The sequence below is a fragment of the Syngnathus typhle genome, linkage group LG2 (assembly GCF_033458585.1).
Source record: "Syngnathus typhle isolate RoL2023-S1 ecotype Sweden linkage group LG2, RoL_Styp_1.0, whole genome shotgun sequence".
In the NCBI taxonomy this organism is placed as follows: domain Eukaryota; kingdom Metazoa; phylum Chordata; class Actinopteri; order Syngnathiformes; family Syngnathidae; genus Syngnathus; species Syngnathus typhle.
Window position 1 is genome coordinate 17,877,025 of NC_083739.1, and position 20,862 is coordinate 17,897,886.

Consider the following 20,862-nt stretch of genomic DNA (forward strand, 5'->3'; position numbering starts at 1 on the left):
TAACGTCTATAGCACGTATCATAGTGCACACTTCACTTCCGGTCCAATGGCTCTGTGGTTGCTGTACGTCTGATAAAGTAGAATTATGAGAGTTGATCAGAATTTGATTTGTGAGACAGTCAAAGAAACAGACTGCGAGAACAAGATGTTTTCATAGTGTTGAGAGTAAATACGTGACTAGGATAGGAAAAAGAAAACGTGCTCAAGTGTGTGAATGGAACAAGCAGAGAAAGAACATAGATCGAGTAATTGCATTGCTTTTATATACTTAATAATACAGTAGAATTGATGTTATTTCTGACAAGCAAAGGGTGTTTATTGGATTTGGTCACAATCTGCTAAGTCTGTAGAGGATTTGTTTTCAAAAGCTTTTCAGGTGGCAATTTGTCTTCAATATTTCTACTACTGTAAGGATCAGAACACATTAGCATCTTAGAAGCCTAGTTCTGCCTCATTTATGGTAAAAATAAAACTCCCAAACTTTCCCTGCTGTGGGTTTAATAGATAGACATAACTAATACCTGATTAGATGTCGGCCTTGGGTGGAATAATGATTGAGAGACCCTCTCGTTATGTGGCAGCCATTTCTTGTTTGTCTACCTCCACCAAGGTTGACTCTGCCTGTGTCCACCTTTGATCTCTGGCTTCATTTGCAGTGTTTTTCTGTGTAACTAGACAAATTTAAGACAGATGGTCACAGAACATAAACACAAACAAAGAGGCGATGAAAAGACATTGTATTGAATGAAGGAAATATTAACAATTGGAAAAACTCAACCAGATCTATTTTGTTGTCTATTATATTTATGAGGCATCCTTGGTTCAGTAAGTTATGTGGATGCTCAAAATAGACCCAACACATGTAAGGTCAACATTGTGTTAATCAGACAGTTTGTGAAGACAGTTTAATGACACAGACATATTACGTATGATCCCCCTCACCTTTACGAGGTGCCTTGTCACATACAGTTGACTAAATGAACATGCTGGCCTCTAATTGGAAAATGCACTATACAATACATTGCTAAATAAAAACAATCCTTTAATGGCATTTCTTGTGGAGAGTTGCTTCTCCGCATTAGAAGAAAACAGTCCAACCAGTCTGGGTTTTTTTTTTTGGGGGGGGGGGGAATGAAAGTCTTGATTTTGGTGTTACCTCACAGAAGCCATTCATCGGTTTGTTGTGGGGCAGATGATGAAGTTATTTTTTTGGCCAATAATTGTACAATACCGAACATGGCACATTCATGTAGAGTGAGTCATTAAACGCAATCTCTCATGTGTTCTCCATCCGTCTACTGCTGCATTCGTTCATCACTCCTCCCCTTTTTTTTTTCCACATCTACCACTGCAACACTTACTCACCTCTTATATCACAAACAAAAAAAGGCTCATTTGAAGCTGTTTTGTATTTCAAATACCTAATTATCACAGATCTCAAGCTGTTCCTGGACGTGTCTCGCACCGGTGGTGTCATTCCTTGTATCCACGGCTACCTGATCTTCTAATCCTCATTTTCTTTGCACTCCCCTTCTTCTGCTATCCACAAATGAATGTCTTTGCTGTGGCAAATGGACCTGGGATGGAAATGCCATATTTGATTCAACAATGGTGGTTCATATTTACTCTGTAAGACACAAGGCTCGTGCTTTCCCATCCTATTATGTGTTTTCTCAAACTCAATGAAAGAACCATTTCATCATCCACCACCCGGTCACTAAATCTCATTGTATTCCATTCTCTTTCTTTTGCTATTGTGCTTGAGTGTGACATGTTTTTTTCCTCCTCCCATCCTTTTATCAGACTGTAATACTAACATGATGTTTGTCCAGGCGCCAAATAATGACAGTAATCTGGTGCTATTTGGTGTGCTGTGAAAAGGGACATGTTGGTAATGGTTGTATTATAATAGTTATCAGGCAAGGGTCACTATGAATCTGCTGTAAACTAGTGAGTTCACACTGTTCAGTCTGAGAATGAAGAGAAAGATGCATTAGTGGCATTTAGTTGAGATATGTGTTGTTTGTGTGAAAGCCATGTGAAATAGCATAATGCAGTATTTGAAAAATACCATTCTAGGCACATATTGCAACCTGAAATTTCAGATCTATATATCTGCGTTGAAAATTACGGGCACAAACATTAACTGGACAATTTATTAGATTAACGTTCACAAACTAATCAGATGACAAATTATCCAAATATGTGCACTTTTGTGGCAACAGTGTAGAAATGCAGTGCATCTTCCAGACAGCTATTTGTTTTATGGTTTTTTTTTCATATGTATGTGCAAATAAAAATGGCTGCTTATTTACTAGAAACAGGTCTTAGTATACACACTATTTGATTATTTACAACTAGTAGTAACATATCACTACCAATATTATCAATAGGTAAAGTGCGAGAAATGTCGACTGAGATTTTCAAATAAAAGTTTTTTCAATACATAACTTAAGTTCTCTACGTATTTTGTCTGTTTTTATCCTTTTTATTTATTTTTCAAATAGGGCTCTAATGTTTGATCATTGTCATAGTCGTGCACAATGCTAACCTTCATCCAGCAGATTCCTTGACGATGTCAGTGATATATTTTTAATCTGACTTTGCTCATAAAACCACAAGTTCACCAACAAAAGGATGGAGACAATTGAAAGCTCATAGAATTAAAGAATAGCTGTTGTAAAATCCATCCATCCATTTTCTGTACCGCTTAGTCCCCGCGGGGGTCGCGGGCTTGCTGGAGCCTATCCCAGCCGTCATCGGGCAGTAGGCGGGGGACACCCTGAACCGGTTGCCAGCCAATCGCAGGGCACACAGAGACAAACAACCATTTGCACTCGCACTCACACCTAGGGACAATTTGGAGTGTTCAATCGGCCTACCAAGCATGTTTTTGGGATGCGGGAGGGAACCGGAGTGCCCGGAGAAAACCCACGCGGGCCCGGGGAGAACATGCAAACTCCACACAGGGAGGGCCAGAGGTGGAATCGAACCCGCACCCTCCTAACTGCGAGGCGGACGTGCTACCCAAATGCGCCACCGAGCCGCCTGTTGTAAAATTTGCTGTATAAATAATGTTGTATTGTATTGTATCAAGATGAAGACTACATGAAGAAACAGACTCCACTCAAAGGATAGTCTTTTATTGTTTTTCCCTTAGGGCACATTTATTTGGCTGCTGTTTGAGAGGCAAGTCTATTTGCACAGCTTTATATGATGTCCTTGTTAATATCCAAGATCTCAGGGCTCCTCGCAGAAATCGTTCAACCTTCATCTTATCGTAGACTCGCAGACACACAGATGCCAGACAATCGAGATCTGCTTGACAAAATGAGTTATCTGAGATGTCTATCTGAATGGAGCATTGTTTTGTATGGCATCCATGTATGTTGAGTAAACATTTTCTTCTTGCTGTGCTTGTGTTCAGATGATGGCCTTATCGGAGTGTAGGATTCATTTAAATAACTGGCTGCAGGGCAAATGCTTGCCCGTACTGCATTTACTATATGTTGTAACTGGTGTTCAAGGTTTACTAGGCTAATGACATCTTGACTTCTGACCCATAGTTAAATTCAGCCGGACTAACAGGATTAAAGAGGATTACTACTACGAAAGATACTGCCACTGTGACCTCAGTAGACAGATTTCATGGCCAACCAATTCTAGTAATAATTCGGTTCTGTAAACATTCCCAGTGCAAAGTCTGGCGTGAAGTGCGCAGTAACTGTGTGCAGGGGTGAGCTGCACCAACTGTCGGTATTTTCGCTAACGCACACAGCTTGGAGCAGTTAGAAACCGGAATTTTGCACCACTGTGGACGTGAAAGCAACCGACTTGATTCGCAGCCAGATGAAGCAGCTCGTCTACTCTTTTTAAAATCAGCGCTTGTGAGGCGCACAGTCCTTAGTATAGTCGAAACAGAAGCTGAGTTGTTGGAGTTCACGCGGGAGGTTGAAGCAGCAAAGTCCTGCCAGCAGACTTCCAGGGACAGATGATGTAAAGTTGGCCAGATCACTGCCATGAATAGGGCATTTGGAAACAGCCCTCCACCCTGATGGCCAAATTCTGTGTTTGCATCCTGGATTTTGATGGTGATTTAAGTAAAAACTGTTGGACCTCAGTCGAGGTCTGCACTTTACCAAGTTTGTTATCAGCTTCACTGGTGTAACAGTCTAGAACTTCTGAAAGCCAAATGTGTTCCTGGATCTTTAAAATGAGTTATTAGTTGCAGAATACGACAGAGAGATATCCGTGTAAGCATATGATTTTAATCAGCTTGTGTGTGTTTACATAAGTTGGAGTCAGCAGGTCTCCCCCTCTGGCTTACATTACAAATATGCAGTGGTAAGACATTGCAAGCAGCCACCTCCACAACCATTTAACTCGTATAGTCACAGTGGACTTGTTCCTTTAATCTCAGTTTTCAGGCACAGACCCCTGGTGGGCATATCCGTTCCCATTTAATATTAACAACTCTAAGGTTTGTATTTTACATCAGGAATTGTTAACCATGTATGTATCTTACTCCTAGGTTACTCGAGTACCGGTCGAGAGCTGTGAACAGTACACTTCCTGCGGAGATTGTTTGGGATCAGGAGACCCTCACTGTGGCTGGTGTGTGCTGCACAATATGTAAGTGTATGCATGCACAATATGTAAGTGTATGCATCCACAATTTTTTCGTAATCGAATCTGCCAAATTTTTTTATTTTTTTTTATGAAGGTGACACATGCATTTCTTTCTGCTTTGATAGATGTTCAAGGAAGGATCGCTGCGAGCGTGCAGAGGAACCACAGCGTTTCACCACTCGAGTGGATCAGTGTGTCCGACTCTCTGTCCAGCCTGACACCATCTCGGTCACTGTGTCAGAAGTGCAGGTATAATGTTGTGTTGCAGTAACTGTGGGGTTTTGAAAGCTGTGGTGAGGACATAAATATATGTATATACATATATTGTTGCAGCAGAAACGCTTTTATTTGACGTGTAAGAAAACATACAAGCAAAGCACAATATTGCATGCAAGAAAACAGCATTGTAGTCCAGACAAGCCAATAGGACAAATTCAAAATCAACTGTCAACAAAAATAAAAAAAACTAACTAACCCTAACACCATCAAGCTGAAAAAGATCTTGTGTCTTCCTGCAGACTGTTCTGTGTTTATTATTGTTTAACAAACCAGCATTGCAGACAATGGTTAGGATCACAAGGCTAGGTCTGTAAAGTAACAAAAAGGCTCTAATCTGTCCGGGGAAATCTGGAATTCTTCCATCTTCAAAGGTGATGTTGCTCTATGGTTGTTTAATTGTATTTAATTACCCTAACCTCTCCTCCTCCCAGTTGATACTTCAGACCCAGAATGTGCCCAGTCTGTCTGCTGGGGTGAACTGCTCTTTTGGAGACTACGTAGAAACAGAAGGGCGCATCTACGGTGGTCGGATCTTCTGCTTGTCCCCCACTGCGAAAGAAGTGGCTCCCATCACGCACAACCAAGGTAAGACAGCATTCTATTGACAGTGGTACGAGGAAAGTTTCTAGGGCCGCGCCTGTGGAATAGGTTTTAAGAAACATTGTTGTTATAAGTATTTTTGTATAAGGAAAGATAATCTGTCAGGTTTCTTGCTTCACCTTCTTTTGTTTCGTAGAAAACTGATCACTAACCATAGAAATATAGACAGGTAACATGGAAGCCTGCTGATTCAGTTGAAGTCTTTGGAGCAGAAATATTCTGTATGTGAAAATGTCAAGTGTACAAAAGTGGACACATACTGTGCAATGAGGCAGTTAACATTTCTGAATATATTGACTCGGATTTGACATTAATGAAAGGTTCATGAAACAAATCACACATGCTTACTGAACTGCAAATGTCAAATGTAACAAAGGAAAACTTTTACTGTTGATTAAACATGTCATAAAACGCACGGATGTTTCTCTAACTTTGACCCATAGGTGACCAGCGTGTGATAAAACTGTATCTGAGGTCAAAGGAGACTGGGAAGACGTTTGCTTGTGTGGACTTCATCTTCTACAATTGCAGTGTGCACCGATCGTAAGTTGATTATTTATTGTTTTGTTTTTTTTACTCAATTTGTTCGGGTATGAACAAAGTAAACCAACCTTGATCAGATCCAAATGACAAACAAATCAATCAAGTTAGACTATAAATGAACAGTGGTACTCGTCTGATGAAACTGTTTCCCTTCCCCTACATGTCTTTGATTTAACAAAGGAGCACGTTTTAATTGGGCCAAGATTACTAAAATACATGCTGATTTAGAAAATGAAATATTAACGTGAAAAACCCTCAGTGAAAAAATCCAAATCTAATGACACATTTCAGGAATTTACTGGAGGTAGGTAACCATGAAGGTGCACAATGACTCAAACTAGGATTATTGGCCTTTGTGGCAATCTGGCAAGAAGGTGAGTTGTGAAAGACATTGATCCAAGTCCATTGAAAATCTTTATTAGAGCCTGCAAATCATGGAGTATGATAACGAGTGAATGGAACAGTTTGCCTGTGACCTTTGCTTATCCATTATTGGTATTCGGGTCATTTCGACAAATCAATGAGTTAATTACATTTTATGCAATGATAAGATTACTAATGGGTGAAGTGATAAATCAATTGCAGAAACATACAAAACGAAGATGCGTAATTAAGCTTGGGTAACACATTATTTGGCAATAAATGCACCCTAATCTGAATGCCATCTAAATCTGAATGCATTATTTTGTTTGTTTACTGCTATTTGAGAGTGCCAGACATTAGTGTAGTGTTATTTTAGGTCACTTTGCATACATAAGGATTTCTACTTGCTATGGCCTTAATTATTGATGGCAGTCTTGGCACATTTACAAGTTGATCCCAGTTAATACTAACAGTCACATGACTTAGGCAGAGTCACTCCACTGTCACGGGGGGGCTAAGATTGTATTGACTTTCTTCCACATCGATCAAAAACAGCTCCATGGCTGTGTACTTCATTTTTTGGTATTATTTAATTAGCTCATGTGGACCCAAGCATTCTAAGCCTGAATGCCAACTAAGTAAATTTGCTCGCACGTTTACTTCATATAAACTGATAGAAAACATCTGAAGTGACTTATTTTTGTGTTTGAGAAACCCTGAAGTGAATAGTAGATGAGGAAAGACAGTTAGATCATAAATGTTCATGGTCTTAATTGAACTGACCTGCTAGGTAAAGGGTAAATAAATATGAATGACAATTCATGAAGCATTGCCTCCAGGCTGCCCCCATGTGTGACTTTCACTGTGGTGTAGTTATTGCATCCTTCAATGCGTAATGATTCAATGCTTGAATTAGTATGTGCAGCTCATTTTTGTTTCCCAACAATGGAAAAGATACATCATTCATCTGACAACGTGGGGTGAGCGGATTTTGTCTTTGACAGCGCTCACACACACACAATTGTTAGGCATAAATATTATTAGCATGATTATTATATATCATTCAAATCTGTGTGTGTGTGTGTGTGGGGGGGGGGTCTTGGTTTTGGGGATCAGACAAGAACACAAATGGTGGATGAAAGGCAGTCTCCAAGTACCCACTTCCCAGATCTGTCATCTCCCCAGCCACATTTACATTAGCAGCCTGTAAAGGTCTCTTTGCAGTTCCTTGTACACATACTTGAGCGTCTCAACCTTCCCCAGTGGAGTGTGTTCATGCCCACAAAGGCACAAAACACCCTTTTATAAATTGCCCACGTTTCACCCACTTAAATGTGTCTGTGAAAATACCAACATTTCCAACCTGCCTGTGTGCAGAATTAGACCGTACAAAAGTAGAGACTTATATCATAATCACACTGATAGACTTGCACAATCAAAACAAAAGAAAAGCAAAAAAACTAATTGTTAATAGCACTCCCCACAAAAAATGAACACACATATATACAGTCTTTGTATGTATGATATTTTGGAAGTCATTTCTAAATATTAAATTGCATAGGTATATTAATCTTGTGCCAGGCAGTATCCTACCCATCCACAATAGCACACTTCTTATCTTGTCCGGCTCCAGGACAGCAAGTGCAAAGTGCCCTGTTCTCCTTCTTCTCCATCCCACCATTCCCTTCCAGACACCCATTATTTCCTTCCTGCCTTTTCCACCTTTCCCTCATCTCACCCCTCCTTTTCCTGACCACGACCCCTCTTAGCCATCCCCTCTATCCTCCCCACACTTCATTTTTTGTGTCCTTCTCTCGTTCATCAAGCCTATTTCATTGCCTGCACTCTGCTCTTGGCCCTGCATATATCTGCATAGTAATTGCCCGTTAATTAGCTCTAGCTGGTCTGTCTTTGCAGCATAATGGAGTGAGCTTGGTGAGAGGGCTCACCTGGGCCTCTCGTCGGGGCTTCTCGGCCAAGCTGAATCTTTGATCCATTATGTCAATGTGTAGTGTTTTGTTGTTTGTTCCAGCTAAACTGTATGCTGCTTTTTTCCCCCCTCCTTTGACGCTGCTCCCCTGAGGACTCCCATGGCATTGTTAACCTACACTGAAGTCACTACCACAGCAGCTGTAACATAAAACCACATATTATACACCCCCACAGCCACTCCCCTCCCTCTAGTATCATCTTGATACTTTTAATCTTTGACCTCGCCTGTAGGAAGCCTGGCACAGAGGCCACAGCTCTCAGTGGTAGATAATGGAGTTGCCCCCCATGGGCATGTTGGAGGATGAGAGCGCACAGGCTCACAAAAGCAGACATACAACAGCTGACGCGCAACGGCAGGCGCGCGCGTGCGTGCGGCAGGCTCAGATGCGGAGCAGCCCGCAGGCAAGCAACCTGGTGGGGCTCGTGCGTGGACTCACACAAGGCAAAGCACACACTCGCCAGTGTGTGATGCATTTCACATTGCGCACAAACAGGTGCGCTCTCAGTCAGAAGGCCCTCAAAGAGACAGAAGGCACAAAGTTGGCACAGCAAAGGAGGCTGCTGGCTATTTACAGTCTTTTACCATATTAGACATTTGTATTAACAAGAGGCTTTGTGTAGTTTAATTTAGCATGCAGGAGGAAGAATATTGCATGTTTAAAAAGCAAGAGGAAAAAACAATAACGAGTCCTGAAGGAGAAAGACTGGAGCGAGCAGGAAATTACCCTTTTGAGAATCAGACAGTTTGCGTTGAATGATTCTAGCCCTTTGGCTTTGGGAAGGCTATGTCTAAAAACCTTAGACAAGAAAATTCAATATCAATTCAAATTCAAAAAGCTTTATTGTCTGTTAAAAGAAACATTTATTTTTCTTTGGCGTGCTCCATAAAGCATTACTGTCACAATCACACACATACTATAAAAGAACAACAACATGTCTAAAAATCTCAATAAATAAGTAGCTAAAATTTAGTTTGTTGAAACTGTTAAAGCAGAAGGAACAAAATAATTGTTGGAGACGGTTTTCGCGGCACGAAGGTCCCTGTAGCGAATAGTACATAGTTGGTAAAATGCTTGTCTGCTTATTGTCAGGGTGGCTTTGAGCAAGGCACCAAACCACCCTTATGTTATGTCAAGGAGCCTTCACACTGGCAACTCATGGATGCCTGCTTGCATGTAATCTGCTTCTGGCGCTGTGCGACAAAATTATGCATCCATATATTCATCCATGCCTGATACAAGGGTTTCTAATTAGGGTCATCGGTGACCTGTAACTCACACCAGATGAGTTAAATATGACTCATCTTTTTTTTTTTTTATTCAGAATTAAAAGGGGAAACAATTCCGAATGGAATCCGTCAGTGTCAAACTATCATTAAATATATACGTATTTAGCCAACAGGCATTAAGAATAAAAAATAAATTAAAACATTTTTAATGGTCATAAAAGTGTAAAGTGTATCACTATTAATATTACAGTGTAACATGCTCAACTTTAATGCTGAATTAAAAAAAGAGAAGATCCAATACTGTTTTTTACATTTTTTTAATGTCAGAAAAGTATAAAAAGATGTTATGCATTAAAGCACACAAGTTTGACAACCCGTCAGGCAGTGATGTACTTTGAATATGAGTTTGCTCAACATTTCTTGTTTAAATTCCTTCTTCATTTGAAATTTATAGTACAAAATAGCACCCCCTCAAATGTTTGGTTTGACTGTATTAGAATATGAAAAAGCTGAAACGTGAAAAGGATCACTGAAGTGGGGGCCCCACACTCACGCCACCCAACATGGGCTCGTATGTGAAGAATAGCCCAATGTTGGGAGGATGCCCCTTAGAACGATACAAGTGTTTACATCATTGGAAACTGTTTATGAAGTTTCCTGTTAAGCCATCAAGTCATTTTTGTTTGCTAGCGCTCCAGTTTCCAATATCTGTGACCTGGCTTAATTAAACTGGGGTTTGAGACCTTCATACTCGCTGGTTTTGGACTTCACTGTGACAAGATGCAATAATATCTTCTAATGAGTCTCAGTCCCCTGCTGAGAATCTTCTCATTTTCTTCTATAGCTGAAGAGCTGAGAGCCCAATGCATCATTTCATGACCGCTTTGGATCCTCATTAGACAATGTCAAGTTTTACTGTGTATTACACCGATTTGCCTGTCTTTCTCAGGAGACAAGTTTCCTTCATAAAGAAATGAGCTCAACGCAATGGCACTTTTGACCTTTACCAAGAAAGTCACATTTTAACACTTACTATTGACTGGAAGAAGTCATCATTTACATACAGTGCTTAATTTACTGCAGTGACTCATGATAAGGAATTACATTTTCATAACTCTATTCATAATCTAACTTCATAATTAAAAAATGCAATTAGCTCAGAGACGATGGAAATGTGTTTGACTTGACTCTGTTGCTGAGGCCTTGTAAAGAGCGCTGGTAATATTGGCCCGGTGTGTGTGTGTGTCTGTGTGTGTGTCTGTGTGTGTGTCTGTGTGTGTGTGTCTGTGTGTGTGTGTGTATTTGTGTGTGTTTGTGTGTGTGTGTGTGTCTGTATTGAAGGGGCGGGTGGTATTGACTCTAGTAGTTTAGCAGTGCACTTATCCAGGCCAGTTGTCCAAATCATTGACAACTCCACTCTCGGATGCCAATATCCCGGTGACCCAGAGGAATACAGCTATGCCAATGCAGGTGCATCAAATCGTGTCTCTGTGTTCTGTGTATTTGTCGCTGGCCACACACACTGCGTGCAAGCAGACGAAGCAAGGAGAAATCGATACAGCCCTCTGGTTAATAATGAGGCGCTTCTGAGTCACCAGCTCAACTATAACAAACCTCCGAATGTTAGCATAACCTCGGTGCACCTCTCACCCACCCTATGGTAATCCGCGACAATCGATCTTAAGCAGCAGCTCAGTCGGGCCTCAAGAACTTATTGCTGCTTGTGTCTATCCTGCGATAGCTACTGTTTCTTTAAATCAACTAGGTATTTTTTAATCCTCCAAAATAAGATGAGTTAAAAATTCAATATTGTTCTTAGGTGCCAATGTGAGTATGAATAGTTCTTTGTCTATATACGTATGCCCTGCCATTGGCTTGTACCCACCTTTAGCCCAAAGTCAACTGGGATATAAAAACATATTCAACAATGGAATAGTTTGGTATCATTTCACTTTGCTTTCACCTCATAGCATTTAGTACATCAAATTGTTTAGAATCCTTGTTTACAACACCACTTTAATAGTTTTGCACAGATTTCTCTCACATTATCAAGCAGTGGGAGCCATGATGTTGGTTTTTTGTCAACTAATCAGCTTCTGAATACTGTATGTATTTTTATGCACTTTCCTTACTGATTTTTTGCAAAAGAAGGACAAGAGGCATTCTGCAGAAAACGGCTTATCTTCGACTGCCAGCTTATTGCACTTAAAGCCTCCAAGAATGGAGCATAAGGAGAGAAGAGTGGATTCCTCTGGTTTTTCTCTCCCTGTGATGTTTTCATCCTCCACTCTGGTCTTGCTGACAGCCTGGATAAAGTCTTAATACGCAAGACCACAGTCACACTTGTCATTTCAATGTCATCGCTACTTCTGCAGTGATGCACATCCACACATTCATCACTAAATGATTATTTTTTGAGGCTCAAACTTGAATCATTGTAGAAATCAATTGTTATTATTATTAATTATTTTTAATTTTCTTATGAATGACAAGAGCTGATGATGACAATACATTTCATGATAATTGTTTGAGAAAGATCCTTCTGCTTTCCACAAATATAAAATATGAGCCAAACAATATGACAGTCTGTACTTAACAGAATTATTTGATGGATATTGTTTTGTTCTGAAATGTGCTCTCATGTGTTGGCTTTATTTGTTTATTCCATCAAGATTGCCCACTTTGTGTCACACATGCAGGTGCCTCTCATGTGTGGATGGAAAGTTCCCCTGTCACTGGTGCAAATATCGCCACATGTGCACACAGGATGCCAGCGACTGCTCCTTCCAGGAGGGACGCGTCAACACCTCACTGGTTGGTAGTCTACTTTTTCACATGCAAACAAGAACCAAATAGGTCTATCATCATGTTGTATGTATTCTAATCCAAATGCAAAAATATTCAAGTAGCTTACCATCTGTCCATGTGAATGATTCCTCCTTTTTTTCTGGATTTGCCATTGATGTTGCTGTGCCTTTTCTTGACAGCCAAATTGTTGAGGGGTTATAAGGACACCTGTTGCTTGTCTTGATGCAAATGTTTCCATGGCTACCAAGACACTTGTACTATCACTTGATACACATAACATATAATCTACAGCCGCGTATTGTTGCTGGGATTCTACTTGAAAACTTGACATAGAAGGAAAGAGGAAAATGCAGTATGTATGAAAAAGATGACGCGTTCTTTTATGCATGTATGTGTTGAAGGCAAAGCACACACTAGTGCGGCAACAGGAATACTACTTCTGCAGCGTGGGATTTTTAGAATTAAGTGGTTAAAGAAAGATGTCAAAAAATAAACAACTTTTAGCACAAAATCCATAAGCACCACATTGTTAGCTCCCACGATGTTGTGCACATGTGCCATTGTGTGGCCATTGATAAATGTCACATACAGTAGACACATAATGCCTGGAAAGGTTTCCCCATATGTCATTAGTCGTCACATGCCAGGGTGATTGAAGTCACACTACACTGCTTGTCCTCCCAAAGACATCTGTTGATGTTTCTCGGACTGACTTCAAATCATACCCGTGTTGAAAGAGAAAGAAATGCATTTATCTAAGCCACAGGAAATTACTAATTGTACTAGTACCCCAACCTCACAGATGCGCTTGGCCCCTTAAATTTAATTCTTTCCTGTCTCTTCTTGGATCTGTAAATGTATATAAATCCACAATGGTGTGACAGCCGATAAAGAGCGAAGCACATGAGAGGCAACCAGGCAGAAAATTGCTAGTTGGAGAAACACTCGAGCAGGCCATCAACAACAAATGTGCATAAACACAAACAGCGAGAGAAACAAACACCAGAAGGACAAACAAACACAGAAACAAACAAATTGTCTTTGCTCCACTGATTCCAACATTTAGTTGGTGGATCTGACTGGGCCTGGGGGTTGCTCGCTATGACTGCATTCCCATTCTGAGATATTAGCGCAATAGGGAAATCATATGAACAAAACCATACATAACATTTCCTTTCTTGGTGGGGTCGGGCCGGGTGGATGCGACGATGCTTCCATCATGGCTCCACAGGCAAATGAAAAATAAATCCCTCTATTGGCATTTTTATCCTTACAGGTTCTCCACAAAGGTTACTGAAAATCAAATCAAATGTAGTTTATGCTGAAATCTGCTCACAAAAATAATTAAACAACCTACAAACTTTATGCTTGGCAAGGAAAATTATTACTCATTGGGGTGCACATTGAGCCTGTTAAAATGTGAGATGCGCCACACGTGTGAACTTGGGCTTCCCTAAAGTGACCAGCATGCGCAGAAGAAATTTTAAGACTCAAGATAAAACAAACCCTAAAGTGAGATTCTGAGTGGTTGTTTGTTTCTTTGATTGAATGGTGACCAGTTTAATGTGTCTTTTCTTGCCTTAGTCAGTCAGCTAGGATTCCATCTGTCATTCCTGTGACCGTAATGAGGATGAACACTATAGAAAACAGGTGGATGAGTTTTCACTGTCATACCATTGAAAAATGTGTTAAACCATAAAATATACGAATCACTCGTGCAATAATGTCTTGTCACACACGTAAATGACAACAACTGGGGAAAAGCACGCAGTTAATCCTTTATTCATACTGACTGAGGTAATCGTACAGAACGCTGAAGTTTGACAGCAATATTTTTAAGGAAATTTTGGTTTAATGTAATATTGAAATATTACTGGGAAATTCAATTTTCAATGTTTCTCTATAATTTGTGTAAAATACTGACATAACTGTCCTTTTTTAAAATTATTTTTTTATCAACGACAGGCATTGAGGCACATTCCAAAAGCCTGACCTAATTCCAAATTATAAATAGACTACAAATCAGTCTATAATGCATACTACACAGTGGCTGCTCCATGGGGAGTTGAACCTGCGGCCTCATTGATAATCAAAAGAAGGCCATGTTGGGCTCCAGACGAACAGCAGGTGAACACGAGATATGTGCGCCAGTGCTCCTCTCCGTCTTAATTACAGAATAAATCAGTATGATAAGTGATCTGGCTCTGCGTTCATATGTTTACGTCAGCTTACTGCTCCAGTCGACACAAAAGTATGCGTGCGTGTGTGTGTGTGTGCGCCTGCATGTGTCTATGTACTATGAATGTGCACATGTGTGCATCACAACTCATAGTACGCCATGCCAGCACCCGGTTTTGATCCCTAACAACCCCTTTCGCCCCTATCCTCTTGTTCCCGCCATTAGCGGCAACATGTCAATTAGAAAGAGGCAGGCATCCTCTTTTTTGTCTATTTGCTTCACAGCTTTTTTTTATTATTATTGTGTGCGTCTGCTGGTGCTCAGGCTGCCACACAGCATTGGGCAGCCTGACTCAGAGGCTGTGTGTCTGAGGCTGGCACCGGGTGAGCTTCCCTTTTCCCCCTGGGTCCGTCTGCCACCGATAGACTCACTCTGTGTGCGTCCCGTGTGTGTATGTGTGTGCTGTTAATTATTCAAAGTATATTAAAGCTTAAAGATGCATCTCCAGATGCTTCTCTGATCGTCGTCGTGTTAAATGGAGAGAGACAGATGAGATGAGAAGCGAAAGGTGGAGCATCCGCCGTAAAACATACGGGGGAGGAGTTGCAACGGTGGCCTAGTTGCAAACTCATACAAACCGCCAGGGGACTTCATATAAATGTGCAAGAATTCTTTCTGCAAATTAATAAAAAGAAGACAATAATAACCCTAACCGTCACAATTTCTAGTTGTCCAGCACACCTTTAAAATGGCTATGGTCAGTTTTCTCTCTGCATGGTAAATGAATTTGGAGTTAATGGTAGTCTTAACGGCAATCTCAAACATGACATATTTTTCAAACTTATTGTCATACTTTCACATTTATTTTCCATAAATCAAACTAAAAAATCACAAAAGCCAGCTTTGAATTTCTATACTAATTATGTTCAGAGTCACGGCAAATTGGAGCCTATCCCGGTGGACTTTGGGCTAATTTAGCAGACAATATTCTGAACTAGCCAGCAGGGTTATACTATTTGTTTTATTTTTTTATTATTGGCTATTTTATTTTAATTTTCATTAACTATAATAACCTTGTTACCCAGTCAACCACATGGGTCATTTTAAGACAGACAATGATTTACACATATACACTGTCACTGAACAGTCGGGCGAGCGAACCACCAAAGTGGCACAAATCACAATAATGTACTGAAACGAACCTTTTGATCTTCAAAATAGTCTCATAAACAATATCATTACCTAAATTGCCATATATACTGTGTAGATATTTCAGGTTTTGAAAGAATATAATAAGCAGCATGGAAGTCACATTTGGTGGAAGACAGGTGTGACAGAGGACTCGACAAGTTCAAACAAATATCAGAAGAAATACCTCAAAATGGCAAGAACAAGATTGATGTTGAGGAGATTATAAAATAGATGAGTGGGAGGCAGATGTGAGGCATGTTTAAGATTGCAGGAGTTGAAACCTGACTTCATGGTCATGACAAAACCTGTGCCTTCGATTCCTCAATAACCGCTTAATAATTCTCTGTTATTTATACCTGGCTTACTTTCTTACTTCTCGGCGAATGCTGATGATTTGATTCAGAGTACTGTTTCTGCTGAGACAGAAATGATTCATTTCTACATTCATACAGATCATATAAGTAAATTGCTTTTTTTGTTAAGTGTTTTCAGGAAGTTTGTTGGAATCGCTGGATCCTTTCATGACTTCTAATTAGCCACGCATTTTAAGTGTCAGCCTCTCAGCCTCAGATTTTCTGTTTTATCTTGACTGCTTTACTGCCTTTTCCACCTCACTCTCTATCCCCCATCGTCAGGGACCGAGATGAGTGGGTGGACTGTGTAAAAGAGTTCTTACAGTTCAAAGTGTCTTTCATTGAATGCAAGTGCTCCTCGTCTGGTGCGATGGGGGCTGGCCTCCTTACACCTGACACCAGTCGAGGGAATCGCTTCATTTGAGCAAAGTAGATGAAAACTTTTCTTATTGAAATGGAGCACAGGGGTAAGTCTCAGAGTTAGAATGAAAGGGAACCAATAACTTTGTTACATTCCCTGGTAGATATTCCTATTAGATACAACAGTTCCACTCTGGCCGCTGCTGCATAGTATGTATTAAGAATCTGGTTGTGATCTGCACAACCAAAAGGTTAGAGGCTAAAGTTCACATTGACTAATATTATACTCACTAAATTATGGCAATCATTGATGGAGGTCATTGTTCACAGTAAAAATGTGAATAGGTCAGTTTTGTTAGCACGTTCTTGTTAACCCACTGCATATTTTGAGTGGCTCCTATTGATCCACTAGCTGATAGCAATCACCAACATCCTATTCTTTGACTATCTGAGCTTTGATAGCATCCAGATAGACATGCAATCACACTTGGTCATCAGAGATACCACACAGAACTGCAGCATTCTAATGGAGATGTGTGGGAAGAGGTCTGTACAATCAGCACTGTAGAGGTCAGATGCATTATCTTTTCTCCAGCCTTGGTGTGAACCACCTCAGACAGAGACCACTATACAAAAGATAATGGTCTTGAATCAGGATCTTTGAACCCAGAACATCTGAATATTTCAGCAGCCATTTCACAGTAGTAATTAACATGTGGCGTTACATGCAAATAATAATATTAGTACTACTAATGATAATAATTTGGATGGGGTCCAGAAAACACTAATCAATCGGCAAGCATAGTTGTGTTGTTAGCACCGACCCAACTCTGGGGTCTGACTGTGTGAGGTTCGCATTTTCTGTACGGGTTTTCCCCCCACAGATAAATGCACGTACTGGACATACAGCTCTATACTATATACGTCCACTGTTCATCCAGTAAAGCTGCAGGTCAGATTAAAAATCACTTGTGCTGAGTGAAAAATCTACGTATATAGTTAGGTAGAATATATAAGGGGCTTTGTGTGAATACAACCCAGAACTGCTCTATGTATATTAAATGGATTCATCTATTGGGATTAAAACCGCGCATTGTCGCAGTTTCTTGAGATATGATGTGTTGAGCATATCGTTACTTTCAGTTCCACCTTGTCTCTAATGATGTCTGGTTCTCCCTCTCTCTTGGGAGATGTGGTCATCATATTGCTACCTTTTCCTTTCCGTGTGTGTGTAAAATAAAGGAACTGGTCGATGGGGTCTTGTCCCCTCCTTTCTGAAACAGTTCATTGGACTGTAACGCTAATCCATGGGGACCCTCTTCACTATGGTGACCCGGTGACACACGCGCACGCACGCATGCACACACACATACACAGAGATACATCCTCATCTATCATACTCACAGAGTGTCAGTGCTGCTGGAAGGTGGCCCCCTGGGTGATGGCCAGGAGCCAATCAGTGCTCTTGCCTCATCTCTGACATCATCATGGTCAGGACATCTCCTTGCTGATAGTAAATGTAAATTGGGAAGACAGCAAGGAGATGATCTAATAGTTTTAGATTTGTCAATTACATGAAAATGAAGTAACTGTTGTTTTTTTCCTGCTCTACATTCTCCCACTTACTATTTTCTTGTGTGCTGTGATGAAAGTCCACTGTTTGATTCATATGTTTATAAAGCTGTATATGTGTTTTATATTATACAGTATACGGTGATAGGACACTACACAGCTCCTCTAAGAGGATACCGGCCAATGCAGAAACAGTTGGCTGGTCTCACTTCTATCTCTGAATTCTGAGTTTGCAGTGAGAACTTTAATCCTCTTCTGTAGCTCTTAAATATTAGAAGAAAAATTACCAAAATAATGATTCCGTTAAAATAGAGCTATTACCGCGTTTTCCGCACTATTAGGCGGACTTAAAAACGTACATTTTACTCAAAAAAACACAGTGCGCCTTATAATACAGACCGCCTAATATATGGATCAATTGATGAATTTGTTGATCCATACTGGTTGTACACAGCGCTCTGCCAAAATTGTTCAGTACGTTTTAGTACGACTAGTAAATTACAAGGTCGCATCGCTTCCCAACATTACGGCAACTGTCGTCAGGGGGCGTCACCGAATGGCTGTTGTACCCGCGAGGCTACTTCATTTCAAAATAGGCTGCTCCGTTAATGTTTCGAGTAAATTTACGGATTGATATGGAAGGGAAACATAGGTAAGCAGTACCAATGTGTTAGATCGAACTGTAGTCAGTTCCAATCATTTTATAGGAGATCGTTTGAGAAACGCGATTGTTTACACTTTGCTGAGGCTCATGGGGGTCTGCGAGCTGAGGCTCATGGGAGTTTGCGGGTGGCTAATGCCATAATAATAGCTGCTTTACGCACAAGGCTATTTCATGTCAAAATAGGCTGCTTTGTTAATGTTTTGAGTAAATTTACGGATCGATATGGAAGGGAAACATAGGTAAGCAGTACCAGTGTTAAATCGAACTTTAGTCAGTTCTGATCATTTTATAGGAGATTGTTTGAGAAACGCGATTGTTCACAGAGGGCTCATTGATTATTGGCTAGTGGATGCATACCGCAACCCTAGTTGTTGCAGTATAGCTTCTATTTTATGCGCCTTTTAATCCGGTGCGCCCTACATATGAAATAATTTCTAAAATAAAAAATGGAATGAGGGTGCGCCTTATAATCCAGTGCGCCTTTTGGTGCAAAAGATACGGTACACATAAAAGTTTGATACACGTTGATTTTTGAACTTCATAAAGATCAAATGGAAATGCTTTTTCAAAACTTAAATTAAACTTAAATAAAAACATAAAATAAAGCTGTACGTAAAAATATATGTTGTTGTAAATATTGTACATAATGTAAATAATGTACCCTACATGAAAACTAAAAAAAAGTTCTGTACTGATTTAAAATAACGTTTTCAACTGGCTGAATTTATCGTTAAAACGCTTCATTTGAATATGTATTTTTATCTTGCGACACAAACGTGAGTCTGGTTTTCAATGTGCAATGGGAGACAAACTCAATTCTGCTGAGGTTTTACCTTCACAACTTTGATCAGAGTGTCAGTAGTTTGCCCTGTGGCTAATGTAAAACATTCCCCGCAACTAAGAGTGTGTTCACTGACTTCACAGTGCCAGAGGGCAAGATTAACTTTAGCGTGAGATGAATATGTGTGTGCAGGTAGTAAATGTGGTCGTACGAGTTGACCATGTGCGAATTAGTTTAGCTCAAAGCAATGTGGTTGACTGCCATGTAGCAGGGCTCCAACTTGCCCTCTTCAGGTCTCATCTCCCACTTAAATAAATGAGTCAATTGCTCCCATGAAGACAACCTTGCTTTTTTCCCCCCTCTTCTTCCCTCTTGCTTCACCTCTCGTCACATTTTGCTCACCCACTGGTTTAGTTATACCAGTGGTGTCCAAACTAAAGCCCGCGGGCCGCAGTTGGCCCACTGTCCAGCTTTTATTGGCCTGCAGCAAATTCTGAAAACATAATTGAATATGGCCCGCACAAGAAGCTTGAGATGCACTTCTCAGTTTCAACACTAGATGGAGCCCGCCACACGCAGCGTTTGACGCGAACCCCCCCCCGGAAGAGAAGCGAACACGCAGCATTTGACGTCCCATTAGCAACCCCCCCCCGGAAGAGAAGCAAACACGCAGCGTTTGACGTTACTGAATATGGCCCTCCTTGCAAAAAGTTTGGACACCCCTGAGTTATACTATCCCATAGTTGATCTTTTACTATAATTAAATCTGGAATTATTTGTTGATTTTGGTACGATTTTCCAGGATTTTTCCAGGACCGTGTTTGTTTCACCTGTGACAGTGACCGAAATGTCTGTCAAGGCTAAACGCAGGGGAATCTGTTGCACTTTTTGGGAGCAGTAAGGCAAAGCTCATCAACATCATCCAAAAGTAAAAAGGATTGAGATTACTTTAAGGGCAATAGTGAAAAGAACAAAGGGGGGGACATCCACAGAACTGAGAATTGCCCCATGAGGAATCCCCCAGTCAGAGGAGAATTCTGTGTGTCTTTGCGTGCTCCACTATGCTCGGACACCTGTCACCACTCCTAATGGAAAAGGCCCCCACAATCCTCTGCTGCCAGCACTTTTTTGTTTTGTGTATGAATGTGTGTTTGTGTGTGTGTGTGTGTCTACCGTGCAGGATTTCCGTGTTGTAATTGGAACAGATGTTTGAACATGCTCCTTCAACGTTAACAATAGCTTCTACTTCAGAAGAGACACTTCACCGTCGAACCCACGTATTTGGTCATGTGCATTCACACCAACCAAACACAAACACAC

General features: G+C 40.6%; 1 protein-coding gene across 1 annotated transcript in view; it reads left to right on the forward strand.

The window, feature by feature from the left end:
- Window positions 1–20,862, forward strand: part of LOC133170643 (plexin-A1-like) — a 164,230-nt gene that overhangs the window by 94,498 nt on the left and 48,870 nt on the right. The window contains exons 5-9 of the mRNA XM_061303721.1: window positions 4,532–4,632; window positions 4,755–4,878; window positions 5,340–5,493; window positions 5,952–6,051; window positions 12,334–12,448. Coding sequence (XP_061159705.1) covers window positions 4,532–4,632; window positions 4,755–4,878; window positions 5,340–5,493; window positions 5,952–6,051; window positions 12,334–12,448 — 594 coding nt within the window. The remainder of the gene's footprint in view (window positions 1–4,531; window positions 4,633–4,754; window positions 4,879–5,339; window positions 5,494–5,951; window positions 6,052–12,333; window positions 12,449–20,862) is intronic.